The sequence below is a fragment of the Trichoplusia ni genome, chromosome 10 (genome assembly GCF_003590095.1).
Source record: "Trichoplusia ni isolate ovarian cell line Hi5 chromosome 10, tn1, whole genome shotgun sequence".
Classification (NCBI taxonomy): Eukaryota; Metazoa; Arthropoda; class Insecta; order Lepidoptera; family Noctuidae; genus Trichoplusia; species Trichoplusia ni.
Genome location: NC_039487.1, coordinates 9,973,628 through 9,991,887, shown reverse-complemented (window position 1 = coordinate 9,991,887; position 18,260 = coordinate 9,973,628). Strand labels below are relative to the sequence as shown.

General features: G+C 35.3%; 1 protein-coding gene across 1 annotated transcript in view; it reads left to right on the top strand.

Annotated features, from left to right (window-relative positions):
- The first annotated feature begins 605 nt into the window (after positions 1-605).
- LOC113498214 (endoribonuclease Dicer) overlaps positions 606-18,260 on the top strand; it is a 35,454-nt gene continuing 17,799 nt past the window's right edge. Inside the window, exons 1-25 of the mRNA XM_026878152.1 lie at positions 606-2,213; positions 4,176-4,289; positions 5,349-5,526; positions 5,819-5,942; positions 6,347-6,539; positions 7,269-7,447; positions 7,938-8,074; positions 8,447-8,687; positions 9,187-9,305; positions 9,804-9,916; positions 10,083-10,188; positions 10,740-10,924; positions 11,439-11,554; positions 11,901-12,033; positions 12,537-12,811; positions 13,385-13,562; positions 14,072-14,151; positions 14,563-14,701; positions 15,082-15,299; positions 15,643-15,725; positions 15,928-16,024; positions 16,390-16,501; positions 16,916-17,100; positions 17,502-17,738; positions 18,091-18,226. Coding sequence (XP_026733953.1) covers positions 798-2,213; positions 4,176-4,289; positions 5,349-5,526; positions 5,819-5,942; positions 6,347-6,539; positions 7,269-7,447; positions 7,938-8,074; positions 8,447-8,687; positions 9,187-9,305; positions 9,804-9,916; positions 10,083-10,188; positions 10,740-10,924; positions 11,439-11,554; positions 11,901-12,033; positions 12,537-12,811; positions 13,385-13,562; positions 14,072-14,151; positions 14,563-14,701; positions 15,082-15,299; positions 15,643-15,725; positions 15,928-16,024; positions 16,390-16,501; positions 16,916-17,100; positions 17,502-17,738; positions 18,091-18,226 — 5,094 coding nt within the window. The 5' untranslated portion in view covers positions 606-797. The remainder of the gene's footprint in view (positions 2,214-4,175; positions 4,290-5,348; positions 5,527-5,818; positions 5,943-6,346; positions 6,540-7,268; positions 7,448-7,937; positions 8,075-8,446; positions 8,688-9,186; positions 9,306-9,803; positions 9,917-10,082; positions 10,189-10,739; positions 10,925-11,438; positions 11,555-11,900; positions 12,034-12,536; positions 12,812-13,384; positions 13,563-14,071; positions 14,152-14,562; positions 14,702-15,081; positions 15,300-15,642; positions 15,726-15,927; positions 16,025-16,389; positions 16,502-16,915; positions 17,101-17,501; positions 17,739-18,090; positions 18,227-18,260) is intronic.

The window sequence follows — 18,260 nt, the reverse complement described above, 5'->3', positions numbered from 1 at the left end:
CAATTTTTGGCAATTCCTTAAATCGATGTCCGTTTTTTACAAGGATACAGGCTCCGCCTCTTTTTTTTTCCTTTCTGCTATAACATGCCGCTAGACAGTAGTTTGGTACATTTAACTGATTTTCGTAGCCTTTCATTACAAAATGTTCGGTTATACATATAATGTCTACATTTATTTGTTTTTCAAAGAGATCGTCTAAACAAACAGCTAAAACATCTGACTTTTTTAATAATCCAGCAATATTTTGGTGTAATATATTTAAATATTTATTCGAGAAAAAACATGTCATTCATTTTGTTACAAGAAGTAGAATGAGGGTACCCATTCTGGGTATCTGTACATACCATTGTGCTTTTCTTGGGTGTAAAGGGCGATTTATAATCATAAAAATTAATATACTGTTTTAAACTTTTATACAAACATAGAAACCCTCTTTTATTAAGTTTGCCAGTATTGTATGAAAACATGTCAAGAGAGACAGGAACATTTGTATCAAAGAAATATGCATATGTACAGTTCTTAAGTTCTAATTGTAATAGTTGATTAAATATTTCAACCTTATATATATCTGTTAGTATAAAACTATATATTATTATATAATTCTGGCTTCACATCATTCTAAAAATGATTTTCGTGGTTTCTGGAAACACACTAACAAACTTAAGGTTAGGCCGCCAATACCTGTGAGCGTTGGCGGTGTGAGTGAACCAGAACACATAGCTAACCTTTTTAAAGAAAAGTTCTTTGTTTCCTCGCCATTAGGACCATCAAGGTCGGTGCTCGATGTTGAGCCCGGCATGAAAATTGGAGTAACATTTAAGTCTAAAGATGTTGAAAAGACAATAAGATGTATGTCGCGAGGTAAGTCTCCGGGTCATGACGGGCTCAGCATCGAGCACTTGCGATATGCAGGCGCTCACATGTCTAGAGTCCTCTCAATGTTATACAATATATGTGTAGGACATAGTTACTTACCGAGTGATATGATGCGAACAGTAGTAGTTCCTATTGTGAAAAATAAGACTGGAGATCTAGCAGATAAGGATAACTACAGGCCTATCTCCTTAGCCACAGTAATCTCGAAGGTATTGGACAGCATGCTTAATACTCAGTTAAATAAATATTTATGTCTGTATGACAATCAATTCGGATTTCGTGCAGGATTGTCTACAGAGAGTGCAATTTTGGGTCTTAAGCATGCTGTAAAATACTACACGCAGCGCGCGACATCTGTTTACGCATGTTTTCTCGACCTATCCAGGGCATTTGATATGGTTTCCTACGACTACTTGTGGAAAAAGTTGCAAAATATCAAAATGCCCACTGAAATAGTTAACATCTTCAAGTATTGGTATGGGAACCAGATCAACAATGTTCGATGGGCTGGGGCTTTATCTCTTCCGTATAGGTTGGAGTGCGGGGTGAGACAAGGGGGGTTGAGTTCGCCTACGCTCTTCAACCTGTATGTGAATGAGCTGATTGGCGAGCTCAGCGGGACCAGGGTCGGTTGTTTCATAGACGGGGTTTGTGTTAATAATATCAGTTACGCAGACGACATGGTTCTGCTGAGTGCGTCAATCTGTGGCCTGAGGAAACTTGTGTCTTTGTGTGAGGAGTACGCCAAATCCCATGGGTTGGTGTATAACTGCAAAAAGTCTGAGATCATGGTTTTTGAGACTAGGGGTAGGACACATGATAATATACCACCTCTAATACTCAACGGAACAGCATTGAGAAGAGTATTCAGATTTAAATATCTTGGTCATGTGTTAACGCCTAGTCTCAAGGACGATGAAGACATTGAGCGGGAGCGGAGAGCGTTGTCAGTTCGAGCAAACATGATAGCTCGCAGGTTTGCACGGTGCTCACTTAAGGTCAAGCTCACCCTCTTTAGAGCTTACTGCACTAACTTCTACACATGTAGCCTGTGGGCAGGATATACGCAAAGAACATACAACGCTCTCCGCGTCCAGTATAATAATGCGTTTAGAGTGCTGGTGGGGCTGCCTCGCTTTTGTAGCGCATCTGGGATGTTTGCAGATGCACAAGTAGATTGTTTTTATGCAACAATGCGTAAGAGGTGCGCATCCCTGGTGAGCAGAGTGCGGGCCAGCTCCAACAGTATTCTGAACATGATAGCAAGCAGGCTTGACTGTGTGTACTTGGGTCGCTGCTGTGCCATTTCTCACGGGCTGTTATGGCGTACACAGATCTAAGCCCAAAATGTAACTACTAACATAGGTGTAAGTGTTACTAACAAGTTTTTGTGTTTTTGTGTTTACTGATATTTTTTGTATATTATGAGTCAAAGTTACTTTAAATAAATGTTATTATATATATATTAAAAAAAAAAAAAACGTTGCCGATTTTTTGAAGTTTAATTGGAAGTCATAAAACAAGGGTGGTCGTTTTTAAGGGCGTAAAAGGGGTTGCGGAGTGGGTGTTAAAGTCCTCTGATATTCAAAGTTATTTAAATTAAATCTTATATTTGTGTTACCTATAATCACGCGGACGAAGTCGCGGGCAGCATTTAATATTATCTAGTTAAGCATGATATTAAATGATTAGAAATGTCAGTGCTCTATAAATACTAGACAAATACTCCTTAGAGCTTAACTAATCCAACTAAAAGCCTCTTTTTTGTGTTTTTAACCCAAGACTGATCGAAAAAACGAAATTTCTTATCACGGTAACGTATTTTTAGCTATTTAGCTACAAACACTTTTAGAATTTTAGTTAATAAGAGGTTAACCAGGGAAATAATTACGTGGTTCTACAAGGTGAAGAAAAATGGAGACTCGCTCATCACGAACTGATATTTATTTGTCATCGGCGTCATAAGCATCAATTCGTAGTTAGTTTTCCTTCATCTTTATATAAACGTATTTATCTATTAATATCATTATGCTATTTTTAATTGACAAATAATTTGTGCTATTATTGAACCCATTTCATTAGAATTAACCTTGCTTTTAACATTCTATACTTTTGCCACCTGTGGAACACTAACATTGGTCGGCGGCTTGGCGCTAAATGCACTGAGGTAGGTGTAAATTAAAATTCGTTAAGAAAGTTAAGAGTGTCGCATGAATTGTGCTTTAAACGTAAAACACGGTATGAATTGAAAAGTGACTCATTTAAATTGTCGACAAACGTTAAGCCAACAGAACTCTGTTGTTATGGAGTTTATATTTCTGATAAGTCATAGGAACCTTATCTTATTTGAAATTTTATTGACTTCAACTCTGTGTTTGTACTATTTTAGGCTATTTTCAGAGAATTTTAACTTAAAAGAAAGTAGGTAACTTGGTTGTAAGTAATTGACAATTTTTATACAAATGAGTATCAACAAAATCAAATTAATGTTTGGCCTTGGTGTTTGCTAATTATCTAATGTGATGGAATTTTGCTAACAAATTATTTAACAAATATATCGATTGTTTACCACACCTCATGTTCCATTTCTAAAACTTACGGAATGCTTTTACTTTTTTAAGAACATTCTTGAGCCCTTATAATGCTATCATAACTCATTCGCTTACGCAGACCGTTCAAATAAGGGAGATGAAAGTATTTTGCTTCTCAACTTCATCGTTATTAGCCGGAATTTGCATGTTTTTGAAATTTCATTACACAACCGCTGATCACCATTTGTTCTCATGTTTGGAACTGCGATTGTTAGACTAGCTCATAACACAACAACAATGAAGGATTCTGGAGAAAAAACACTTTTTAACAAAAAAGCTAAAGAAAACTCAGAATTTTCGACTAACTAAAATCTCTTGTGAGAATCCTGGCGTAAAAATGGTAATGAAAAAAAGGTACTCAATTCCAGTTACATATATTCAGTTTGACGATGTTCTTGTAATGATTAGGGTTTCCTTTTTTTCTGTTAAAAGGTGTTTGTTATGTGTATTGTGTCATGGATCTGTGCTACTGATTTATAGATATATTATGCCATTTTTTTCTGCCTTGATTGTGTGCACTGAATATATCGAATTCTAGAAGGCTCAACTTCATAAGATTTTAAAATATTTACCACAACCATTCATGCACACACAAATCCGTTATACGTTGCTTGTTTTCTGAGTTTCGTAAAATAGGTTTATTACAATTGGTAATAAATCTAAGGAAACTAATCACGATTGTTAACTGAACTATTTCTGTTATTGTAGAAGAATGTAATAGAGAAGCTGTGTGCTGTATCTGGAGTAGGGGCCTACAGCAGCGAAAATGGCGTCGATTATTGGGATAAGGCGAAATGGGATGCTGAACTTGAGAAGAACCAGGTATGATATATATTCAAAGCATATATGCTTATATATATATACAGTTGCAGGCAGGTAGGTACTTAGTTAAAATCTTTTGTTAAATAAGGTCTACCATAATCCTTTTATTTCAACTAGCTTGCTATCACGGTACATAAAATAAAGCGTCGTGTCAGACATACTGCACACTGGGCAGACAGTTAGACATGGTACCTTAGTCCCACTTAGGGTTTGAATACAAGAAAAAAATATTACGTTATGTGCTTCGAATGATGTAGTTTTGTAATATTAATGAAAACGATTAATTAACTCGGATACAATGCTTATTAGTTAGTCAACTTTGCAGACGCAGAGCGCTTATCACATCACACTTATACCTAACATAATATATCTATACCAATTTATGACATTGGAGCTAAAGAAATGACTCACTGCAGTCCAGACTGACTGACTTGTTACGACATGTAATTACGTGTCCATACATCGACCTATTTAGTGCGAAACCCAAGTCCTTCTTGAGAATAATACTTCAATTGCTTTTGACGATTATTTCACTGAAAACATGTGATCTTTGTGTCTTACTTGTAATAGCTATAGTTGTAATAAAATATGATTAATACGTACTACTGATAAGCACCTTTATGGCTGAGACTTAAGGGTCTGTCTCCTATACCTTTTTTATTTTAAAAACAAAGCGTCTATGTTCATACAAAGACGCCTTTTAATAATCTTACGGGACTCGGTCACCTAACACGACCTCTTGGAGCCATACTCCTCTTGTGTGCGTACTAAAAAAAAGTAAACAATCTTATAAAAGAGATCTTGGTTAGTACTTATGTCATTTTAAAAAATAGACTGACCGATTGAAGTACTTAGATTGATTTATTTCAGTGGTAGGTATATTACATTTGGTAATTTTTAGACGCGCTTTTTATTATTACCTGATCAAGTGGATTGAGACTGTTGCAGTTGTGGAAGTACCTACCGATCAGCGTAGTGCTATGTTTAACTTCCTTGATCTAAGCACCTATTTTAAGTCTGGAAAAAATATTTTGTTTTCTAATAAGCATTTATTTACAGGTCATCGTGATGACGAGTCAGATTCTAAATGACATGTTGACCCATCAGTACATTAGAATAGAAGATATAAATCTTCTGATATTTGATGAATGTCACCATGCCGTTGAAGATCATCCTATGCGGGTCATCATGAAACATTTCGAAGGATGCCCGAAACATAGCCAGCCTCGAGTTTTAGGTAACGAAACAATTGACGATTGCCTGTGGATGGTAATCCTTATTCTATTATAATTATTTCAGAAAAAACGCACATACTATAGCCGTCCTGTTTTGTCTTACTGCAATGTAATAATAATATTGCTTACCTGCTGTTTACCGTGGCGGTAGTCGAAGGTTCCGAACCACCACCTATTAAGTTAATTTCAATGTATTAAAATATGGCGTTGGTCAAATAAGCCTACAGAAGTTATCGTATTATTAAATGATAATGTAAAAGAAAAATGTTTTCCATTAACCATTTTTGTTTTTAGGTCTGACTGCAACTCTGCTAAATGCTAATGTGAAATCAAGGAAGGTCGAGGACACGTTACACGACCTGGAAATAACATTCCACGCGACTATCGCTACAGTCGATGAACTCGGGAAAGTCTTGAAGTGTGTACCAAATAAAAGTAAAATTTACGTTAGTAATAAATTGATGGGTTTTTAGAGAGCCTTTGTGAGATTTTTGAATCTGGGTGTTGCGCAAAGCTCTCGCGACACAAGTATTACATAACTTTGTTCGGGGTCGCTTTTTGTTTAACTATATATTTTGTATGTTCAGTAGTTGGTCTCAATTGTTGACAAAATTTGGGTTGTTTGAAGTCTTGCTTAAAATCACGGCGGTTCGGGCACTACACCAAAGCCTTAGTACCGAACTCTTGAAAAAGTTATAACAAGCTTGTCCAATGTCTTGAATAGTGTTTTTGCATTAATGCCCATTTTTTTCCCTTCATTACTTCGTGTTCTATATAACCTTTTTCGATTACGTTTCGATTCGCTCCACTTTATTATTCCAGTTATTCAACGAATCCAAATGAAATGGTTCAGTTCTACAGAAGTTCGCCACCATCGGCGGTTACGAACGAAGTTATAAAACTCTTATCGGTCAGGCAAGAGCTTATTGCAAGTGTAAAACTACCCCGCTCTTCAACGAAGCAGACAATTACATTGAAACAACACCAAGAAGATATCAGCAACAACCCTAAAAAGGTAATCCAAAAGGCTTATTAGGATTTTTGGATCACAATCGTTTAATTCGATTAATTGTGCGCAAATATCGATATAACAGAAATTAGGGACAAAATCGAACTTTTTAGAATGCATCTATGCAGTTGTAAAATTTAATTAATCATTTCGCATGCGCAAGGGCACAAATAGACGCATACATGTCCTAAATTCTTTATGCATCTAACTTATTTCATTTTAAACTTTATAAGATACTAGCTGTTGCCCGCGACTTCGTCCGCGTGGTTAGAAGATATAAGATATGATTTATATCTACCCTGTTTTTTCCACATTTTCCATTGCATCTGCGCTCCTATTAGTCGCAGCGTGATGGTTTATAGCCTAAAACCTTCCTAGATGAATGATCTATTGAACACAAAAAGGATTTTTCGATTTGCACCAGTAGTTCCTGAGATTAGCGCGTTCAAATAAACAAACAAACTCTTCAGCTTTATATATTAGTATAGATTAAATTAAATTAACCCTTTTCTCTTACTACCTCCGTTGTCGGAAAATTGTTGATAGGGCAACAATTTCCCGAAAGCGGGATTTTCTCTTATCACCTGGTAAGAGAAAATCATTCCAAAAACAGAGTTGCCTTTAGAAAAGCAGAAAATTTTCTTGGTTCCTCTTGTCTAACATAAATAATCAAGCTATAATACAACAACAAGCAAACAAGCAACACCAGACTTTTCAATCAATTCAAATTTTTAGATCGTGAAAGCTGTTAAGAACATGATAAGCTCAATGATACTGTTTTTAAATGAGCTCGGCATGTACGGCGGTTCTTTAGGTATACTGGCTTATATAATATTGTTGGAACGACTGCGTCGTCGGGCTTCGTCGAAGGAAGAGGATATTCTTTACCAAAATGTCATTACATGCTGTATTGAGTAAGTTTTTTTGTTAAATTAATTATTAAAGTACTTAAAAGCAACCGGGCACCTTAATCGCCTCATGATTAAGGACTCCAGTTGGGTCTGGGTTGGAAAAATACGCCTGAATAAATAGTTGTTTATTTATTTATTTATTTGAATAGACGGTACAACACCAATTACACTATTCAATAAAAACAATGACAAAATTACAAAAAGAAAAAATGCTTTCAAATAAAGAAAGTAAAAAATATATGTTTAAAAAAAATTAATAACAAAATAACAAAACATATAAACGTTCAAATGAAAAATAAAAATCATAACAGAAATAACTACTTCCAAAATTATAACATCAACCTCTCAGCAATCAGCTCTCTCACAAAACTTTAAGCATTCAGACAAAAATAGCATCTTTTCACTCGCAAACACGTCACAGTCAGGTGTTGAGTCCAGCAATTGGTTGTTAAATTATTAATCACATAAAATGTTCTCGATTCAATCATTACAGTGCTCGAGCCAGACTTCTGAAAGCAATGAGCGATGTTCACGGCTATGAAAGGATTATTAAGTATTCTTCAGAAAAGGTTTTGCTAACTTTAAATATTTTAAAGGAATATAATCCTGCTTATCAAGATACTCCTGGAGGTAAGTTCAACTTTTTTCAATAGTAAAACTATTTTTTGTCGAGTGGTCTTAGGACCGCCTCAGAGTAAAAGAACTTGTTTATGATACTAGCAAATAGATTCTACAGCTAAGAAAATAAAGATCAAAATTGTTTGAGTATTGAAGGGTCAAAAAGGCGGGAGTATTTGTTTCAAGATTTAACTTTCGACCAGTACATTTAGGGTCTATTTTTGATTGCCTTGAATAAATTCACTGCTCGACTAGACAGCTAGGAAATGTTGGCTCCCTGAAGCTAAATACTTGTTAACTATATAATACAAAGTCTTTTTTATAGTTACAGAACAAACTATACATATTTCCTTTGAAGATAACCGACATACTTTTTGTTTACAGTTTTATTAAAAGTTAATCGCTCAAGAAAACCACTCTCGGCTATCATATTCACGAAACAGAGATTCACTGCAAAAGTGTTGTATAATTTACTAAAAGATGTTCGGGACTCCAATCCCGCGGAGTTCGATTTTCTCAAACACGATTTCGTTGTTGGTTTCAATGTGAATCCCTTGAAAAGTACTAGAGAAGAATATTATATTAAGAAGACTGGACAGCAAGCTCTCTTAAAGTTCGGAAATAAGTGAGTATAGCGAGTACTAACACTTGCTTCCGAATCGGTAACTAAAATATTAATGTTTCAGTAAAATAGGAAGGAAACAATTTATTTTATATTATTTTTTGGGAAGACCAGGACACGTCAAGACTTTTTGCTTTGTAACTTGCGACGTCAAACGTCGTGAAAGGCATTTATGTGTGTGTCTCTGTAAACCCTCCCTTTTTTGTTTACGAAATAACAGAAAAAATACGTATCCAATATTTTTGGACATCAGTCTTTGTGAATAAAAAAAACGCATTTTTTTTACTTTAAAATTAAAAATACATTCTCATTGCCAACTACCCTGTTATAATTGTCAGTGTGTCAATCTTATATGTTAATCAATCGAAACACTAAAGCAGAATGCTTTCTGGGACACCTTTCTTTTTTACTTTCAAAGCACTTCAAAATCTAAATTTTTTACGCTTACGTTCAGTCCATGGAAATCCACGTCAGACGTATTATAAACTGCGTTTATTTTCAGTGATCTAAATTGCTTAATATCAACAAGCGTCATAGAAGAAGGCATAGATATTCCGCAGTGTTTATTGGTGCTGCGCTATGATCAGCCTTTGGAATACCGATCGTACATACAGAGCAAAGGTTTGTATTTCATTCATTTTTTCTCTTTAATCAAACATCTTATGTGAAATTAAGACTTGCTACCTTCGTAATACAGTAGGTTTTGTTTTGATGACGCATGACTGGACTGTTGGTTTAATAGTTAGTGGTCTAGTCTGTTCTAGTCTGTTACACTTACACCAGAGGCCGTGGGTTCGATACCTATCTGGAACAAATGTTTGTGTGATAAACTCGTGAAGTTTTTGTGTGTCTGGGCATAATTTATTTGTTAAAAACTGTCGTATGTATTTATAAATATGTAAGTATGTTTATTCGTTGTTAAGTACTCATAATAAAAGTTTTGCTTAGTTCGAGACTAGATGGCGTTGTGTAGAATTTGTGGAATATTTGTATATTATCGATTCGGAATTAGTTTTTTTTTTATCAAGAGCAGTTATATAACTTCAATTCAATAATAGTCTTTAAGAATGATTCTATTAAGTCTATTTTAATAATAATCAATATATTTGCTAATTACAGGCCGTGCCCGAAGCTCCGAATCCAGTTACGTCATCTTAGTTAATAGGGAGGACGAAAAGAAATTCATGACTCTTTATAAGGAATTTCAAGAAACAGAACAACTCATTCAGCGTGTATGTAAATCAAACAACCTTTCAACCTATCATCTTAAGCTTAAAAATGTTTAAAATCTTTAGCCCAGTTCTATTTATATAAAAAAAAGATAAACCAAGTAGTAGGTACATTTCTGTTCCACAAGTAGTGTCATAAATAATAATAATATTTTTTTGTCAAAAACAGATATTAGTTGGCAACACTGATGATCGTGATGAACCAGCTCAAGAGAATATCGACAAGAACCTGTATCAAGATGAAGATGTACCACCATTTATATCACCGTATGGAGGTATGTTAAGGAAATCAAACTGCTTGAAACAAGTAGTGTACGGTATGACTAAAAATATCCTTGATGATTTCGAAGCAGTGCTTCAGCTGGCTTTATAACATGTTATATGAACAAAAACCTTAAAAGCATTTAAATTTCCATTCATTTCTTTAAAAAGTCATGATTTTGGTGAGACTTACAGACCATTGTAATTTTATATGTGGAAAATATCAGTTCATTCAAAAAAAAAATGAATGGCTGCACTAAATAAATAAAGTAACGACTGTCGAATATGTATAAACAACAGCCGGAACGCAAAAATTGACTTACCTTCAGAAACACAAAGCAATTCAAACTCATACACAAAGCACAAAAATCAATTCAACCCATCCACGAAACGACCACGACGTATCAAGCATAGCTTACCCTTTGATCGAAAAACTTGTACATTTATAGCTAAGCCGATCTCCCCCTTCTTTTAAAATACTGGAAACTAAAAAGTCAATAATAAATAAACTGCAAAAAAATCAAAATTATCCTTTTTTTATAATTCGTACTCATTTGTTTAACAGGTCGCCTAACAGCCACATCAGCTATAAGCTTACTCAACCGCTACTGTTCGATGTTGCCACACGATCATTTTACTATTATAACGCCTATGTGGATAAAGGAAACTGTAACCAATAAGCATGGATTTGATTGCAATCTCGTTACTATCGTATTGCCCATCGCTTGCCCTATTAAGGAGGAAATAAAGGTAATTTTTATGGATGGATTATACTTAGTAAATCTAAATACATATAACAGCTTTGACATTACTATAAGTAAAGAATAATCTTCTCGTCTTGAAAAATTCCGCCCTCGCTAAGGACTAAGACATTCCTGGATAACGCGGATTTGGCGTGATGACCTTTACCACTCGGCTGTCTGTGACCGATTTTCGTTGATAGATGACTTTATCAGACCTTGCAGTTTAGTCTCTTGTTAAGAGCCCCTCTCTTTAACCACTTGACTAATAATATATATAATATAAATAATTTTAAACCTATCCAGTTACATATAAGGCATGTCAAAGTATAGAATAAGAGAGACAGTCTAACCTGTGACGTGCCAATTGGTGAAGTGGGGGTACGTCTGCTTGGAATGTCATTGGCAACTACATTTCTACTGTGATGTCTTTGTCATTCATTATGGTATGCTGTACGGGGAAATATCCCTTCCACTGGCGCCTCAGAGTTTGAATATGATTGTAACTATTTTATTTATTTCAGGGAATGCCCATGTACAATTTAAAGTCAGCGAAACGGTCAGCTGCTCTCAATGCTTGCGTGAAACTGTATGAGGCGGGAGAGTTGGACCCCTTGACGATGCTGCCAATGCGTTACACGTATGTATCAATCAGTTATATTTGGTCAAGTTACTATTATGTCGACTAGTCATGAAGCGGTACTAGTCGGCTTGCTTTCGACTGAATTGAGTTATCTTTTAATCGAATCAAAATCAAAGAACGATTCAAACCAGTTTCGGGTATGGAAGCAGAAAGTCCGCAGAACCTTTTTACTTCAATATTCGATCTGCGTGTTGACAAAAAATTAAATTAACAGGCTTACAACGAAAGAGGTTATCCAAAAAAAAACTCTACTTTGTATTTTTGCTTGCTATTTTCTTAGACTTAAACTATACACCCAAATCAATATATCAATCAATCCCATTTAATAACAATAACATTACAGGGCAGTTGACTTCGATGATGCTGATGTGCAGTCATGCTTTTTAAATTGGCGCAACGATGACATGAAGCGGGTGGACGACCCCGACTACCCGGCGCCCGGGACTAAGGGAAGAGTGCGCAAGCATAGGATACAGGTATGTAGTACTATGAAACTGAGTTATGAAATTATTCTTATTAATAGCCACGATATGATAACTAATTATAAAATTATAATCATCATAAATATTGTTCTGACTTCAGAGTAAATTCACAATATTGTTCTTTGGTTTTTCTTACTTTTCTGCTAGGAAATGTATTTCTGCTATACAATAGTACAAAAATAAGTCAGTTTGAACAACTTAAACTCCTAACGACGAAAGTCAACTTTATTTGTTTGGAATAAGGTATATTTATAAATTATGCCATCAAACAATAAATTATCTACCGTCAGGTGGATTAATATTTATTTAATAAAGGATGATGAAAACATGATGACCATCATGATCACATCCTCAATCATTAGCTATAGCTTCGTTGGGCGAACGAGTCGATGTCGGTTTGACTCATGACCTCGCCGCTGCACAAACCTTTATGAAATAAACTTAAAAAATGCGTCAAATTTATAATTTTAGTGTTATTAATACAATATACTTTCCAGTTCCCCGCAGTATTAGACAGCGTTCCCGATGAAAGCGAATACTACCTACATATAATAAAGACTACAACAGCATTCGCGGAGCCCAAAGATACGCGGGAAAAAGCGCTGTACGACCTCCTTCATAGACCTGAAGGATTCGGGTTTATGACACAGAAACCTTTGCCGGCAATATGTGACTTTCCAATGTTCATGACTGTTGGTGAAGTATCAACGTCGTTGGATGTAAATTATGCGGTTATAAAGTTAGATGCCAAGCTTCTTCAGTTGGTTAAACAGTGAGTGCTTTTTACATTCTTGTACAAAATCATCATCGGCCTAGCCTTTTTCCAACTATGTTGGGTTCAGCTTCCCGTCTAAAAGGATTCAGCTAAGTTAGCTAAGTACCAGTGTTTTACAAGGAGTGAATGCCTATCTGACCTCCTCAACCCGGTTGGTTACCTGGGCAACACGATACCCCTTGGTTGGACTGGTTGTCAGACTTTTCAAGCTTCTGACTACTTGTAACGACTGTCAAACGTGTATGAATAATAGCCGGGACCCACAAATTAATGTGTCTTCCAAAAAGCCTTCCTTCATATACAAAATCAAAAAGTTTTTCTTTCCAATGGACCGTTTTCTAGGCCCTTTTAAAACGTTGTAGTAATGACTCTAGTTGTTCGTGTTCGCTTCTGAATTTCTATGTATGTCTTTATGTGCCAGACTAATACTAAGGCAAGTAAAGAAAACGGATTGTGGACTAAAATTATAAAATAACTGTATTGGTCAAAACTGTATTTATCATACCATTTTACACCCTGTGTGAGAGTTACATACAAAAATCAACCTTATCTACTTGTCATAACTTTCAGATTCCATTTCTTCATTTTCGAGCAAGTTTTAGCCATTGCAAAGAAATTTATTGTTTTCGAGGGTAAAGTTAACTGCTTGTATGTTGTGCCTGTGAAGGAAGATAATGGATACAATATTGATTGGGATGTAATGGCCACACATGATCAAATACAACCTGTAACGCCGCCGCCGTATGAGGTATATCTAGAACTTTAGATATTTGCACATTATCTATTGGCTAGGGCTGCGTCTTAGTACTTTATTTAGTTAGATTATATGTTATATTTCACAGTTGCAGTTGTACTTATGATCATTTTTTTTTTTGGTATCATACTTAAAATATTAGTGTCTATATCTTGGTGTGTCTATAAAATAAATTACTGATATTTTCATTGGATATTTGATTTGGTAATCTTTATTGTTGCTTTACATTTAATTTTTAATTTAATTCATTGTATGGATTTATTTAAGCTGAGTATATAGACAAAAAGACACACCAATATTGTTTGCTTACTAAATGTTGTTTATAAATTACTTAACAAATTGAATACAGGAGAGGCAGAGTTGAAAAGTCAGTGATAATTACCAAACAAACTATTTAGGAATGCATCTTGCGAATGTTATACATTACATCATCAATATATATACAAAACAATCAATAATAATTGATTAAATATAAAATATTTTTTTTTTATTTATGTGTTTAGGACAGGATTAATTTAAAGGTGACCCCGGAAAATTACAAGGATTGCGTTGTCACTCCGTGGTACCGAGTTCTACCGGATAGGTAAGTCTGCTATTCATATGCTTCTGTCATTCAGGACCATCATTTAATGGAGCAAGAAAGAGCATGGCTACTATCTAATTCGAAAACACTGGCTACATCGGTCAACCCGACGTTGATGCATAGTATTTCACATGACGTCACAATTAAGTTATTTTGTGCTTTATTGACGCGATATCATTAACCCTCATTTGTCTTTCCTTGTTTATCGTGTTCGTGTTATCAACTGTTGGAAATAAAAGCCTATGATCACATATGATCTTGCTTGTTAATAGGCTCCACAAAAATGAACCCTATTATTTGAGCCATAAGAATTAATCTCCAAAAGCTATAATTTATTTCTTCTATGCTATTATCCTGCTCTGCCATAGTTTGTTCACCTTACTGTATAATGACTAAGGTGATATTTTTCAGGTATATTGTGTCACGAGTACTTGAATTCATGACTCCTCAGTCTCATTTCGATTCAGATTCATACGTAACGTTTGCTGATTATTATGCAGATAAATATAAGTTAGAAATTATCGGTGATAAGTCTCAAGCTCTGTTGGAGGTAAGATTTATATTAATTTAGGTTTTTCTATTAGTTTTTATACCTAATCAAGCCCTATCACCACCTCTTAAAACCTCCACCTCCACATCGTCTTGTCGCTGTGGAAAAGAGATAGCTGAGAAGCTACGTACAGTGTAATGCGCCATCTCGCTTTATTTCACAAAAACAATAAACCTTCTTTATGAGGTAGTGGCAGGGCCTCTCGTTAAACATTTACAATCATGAATATTCAGCAATCGCAAGTAAATAAATGCACTCAGTACTTTATTATAATTAATAACAGAATCCTTGTTGATTTTTTTTAAGTTGCAGCCTCGTAGATTTTCGACCGTAACGCAATTAGTATACAGTTCATTTTCAATAACCAAAATTTTTTGTAGGTACGAAATATAAGCTCTAGGATGAATTGCCTGTTGCCTAGAGCGGCAACAATAAATTCCTTTACGGATAAGCAGAAGAAGCTAGTGTCCGCATCACAGGGCGATGATAAAACCAATAGAGGTTTTGCTGAAGTATTTGTAGCAGAGTTCTGTATCAAGTACGACTTTCCAGGAGTTCTGTGGTACAAAGCTATTATGCTGCCAAGTATAGTGCACAGGTAAGCTCACATAATATTACGTTCTTTGCTATGATTTCGACTTATGTAAGCTTGTACTTGTAATTTATATTTGCATCTCTTTTCATTCACGGGATAACTTCATGGAAATTGACATAGGACATGATGGACATAGGGCCAAGATCCATATTATAATTATTACTTTAATCGTACACTTTTATAATCGGTAGTTGCTAATTTAACCTTGACTTCCACTAGTACTTTTAATTTTGAATAGCGTACGCGTAAAAGCGTTGATTTAAGTAGTATTTTACGTTAATGTCACTCGAGATAGAGTGTATACAACATGTTAAAGTTAAAATTATATTATTAAATTTGTTTGCAGAGTATTCATGCTATTGGTTGCACATGAACTACTGACTGAAATTTCAGAAAGCACAAAGTACGGAAATCCGAAACGCAGAAAAGGCAAGTTTTTTTATCATTATGTAAATTAAATTTCTTATAGATAGAAATTATGAGCGAATTTGAATTTATTTTATAATTTTACTTGGTGTAATTAGAACAAAAAAATCTATACATAAAAACTTGTAAAAAAATAGTGACACAAGTATGAGATATATTTACACTGAAGTAAAGTGAACCAAAATAATCACTTTTTCAATTTTAGGCGAAGAATGGCGACCGGTTAGTTCGAATATGCAGATAGCTACATTGTCGCTACTGGCTCAAGTTGAAGAACCCACTCCCATCACATCTGTGGACAGGTAAATATAAAGAGGCTGAAGTACTTCAGGATCCAACCCAGAGCCTCCCTTTTATCTCGCTTTGTGGTGATTTGGGGTCAGTTCAGCTCAAAAGAGTTAAGTTCGTTCCAGACATCAACTTAAAATTCGTTGACTTAAAATGGGCTACTATCCTTTAGGGTTAACAAGGGTAAAGTAAATTAATTTTATCAATTTATAACTTTTTTTAATAACTCTCGTGAGACTAATTCATTCTTAAATGAGGCAACTGTTTACTGACGCGTATTTATCGGTATTGGCCAACTAACATTTATTCACTAATATTTATTCGGTTTCTCTGTCCGTTTATCTATAATCAATGTCCAATTATGCTGATTTTTTTTTAGAATTAACAACCCGACTGACGATGAAAACCCGCGTCGACCAAACATAATGTCGATAAAGCAAAGCTTGTATCAACTGCAGCAGAAGAAACTCAGCAAGGATTACCCTTGGGATGTAAGTTGAACTTTATTGCTATTGGTATAAGTATTCAATTTTATTAAATATATCATATAGAGATGTGTACTAATTACCGATGATTTTAATACGACTGTTATAGAAAATATTTTTACATTTTAAACAAAGTTGCTGCCGATATCTAATTAATTTTTGTTAGAATATTCCATCATAAGTAATTTTAGTGAGTAAGCCTAACCTAAAACAAATATTTAAAACTACATAGAAAGTCAGAGAAAAATTTGATCGCAATAATACAACGCCCAAGTCGGCCCATTGTGCGTCGGGTGGCTTTGGGAGGCCGTCAGTCCAGCCAACCCAACTCCCTCCAGAAGCCATCTTTTTATAAATAGGAAATAAAACCTGGCCCCAATAATTTGTATTTGGAGCAATATTTTACCTTTTCATTTGCAGGAAAAAATGGAGCCAATAGACATCGAGCGCAACCTATCGACAGTGACAGTGATGGACATCGAGTGTTACGACGAGTTCGTGTCGTCGCCGCTAGTACCCATCATGTCGCCCACGCGCGTACTGTCCCCGCCGCGAGTAGTAGTGGGCAGCAAGATATCTGCGGCTATCTCCGCGCCGCCTGCCAAGTATGTATGCGATATTAAGGAAAAAGCATAATCGGTATTTGTCTTTTAGGGGTTCACGAAACCTCTGCACATCATAAACAAATCGTCGGTCGCTTAACAGATACATTTTTGTTCCTCGTTTCGATGCAGATTTGCTGTCGTCGTACAACTGCTGCCTACGGAAACCGAAAAATATTTTTTGTCACTTTTTTTTTATAATTCATCGCCCCAATCTGAGTCCTTAGTCATAAGCTGTCGCAGAAGAGTCGTCCATTACCAAACCGAAACATCAAAAAATTACTAAAATAATATATACCGTAACGCTAGTAGCGCCATCTAGTTTCGATTAAACAAACCAGACTGACTTCTCGCATTTGTATAGCCTCTCAAACGCCGATACTAATATACATTTTCTTACACAGGTATAACGACAAGCTCAATATATTAAAAATGACTGCTACCGGTAACGGGCCTGAGTTACGTGATATACTGACTGCGCTAACAACCATCAAGTCACACGATACCTTCAATTTGGAGCGAGTGGAGACACTGGGCGATGCCTTCTTGAAGTTCGCTGCGAGCCTCTACTTATTCCACAAGTTCCCTAAATTCAATGAGGGGCAGTTGACAAACATCAAAGGAAGATTAATTAGCAACAGGTAAGTTTATAAACGCCGTATAAATGCCGTATTTTAGATCGTCTTTGAGTTTAAGTTTTAAGTGTCGTACTGCCTTTGTAAAAAAAAAATATTATAACTAAACCACGCCACCCAAATCACAAAAAATATTCTAATCAGTCGGCCGTTTATCAGTTCAGCGACTTACACACGTACAATAGAATTATGTGTATATGGATGTGTAATTTTAATGCAAATAATTTGAATCTTATGACAGATCATTACATCTCACATTCATCTAATTCGGTGAGCTTAATTTTTTATAAACGATGCCCGAAATGAACATAATAGGGAAAAGACAAGATAATATAAAGCTTATTTTTGTATTCTAAAGGAATCTATACTACGCTGGAGAGCGCTTCAACTTGGCTGGACGTATGAAGGTCGAACAATTTAGTCCTAGAAAAGACTTTATGGTGCCTGGATACTTCGCACCACCAGAAGTTGAAAAATTCATTGCGGAGAAAAAGGTAAGTTTTTATTAATCCTAAGCTATATTTTCTC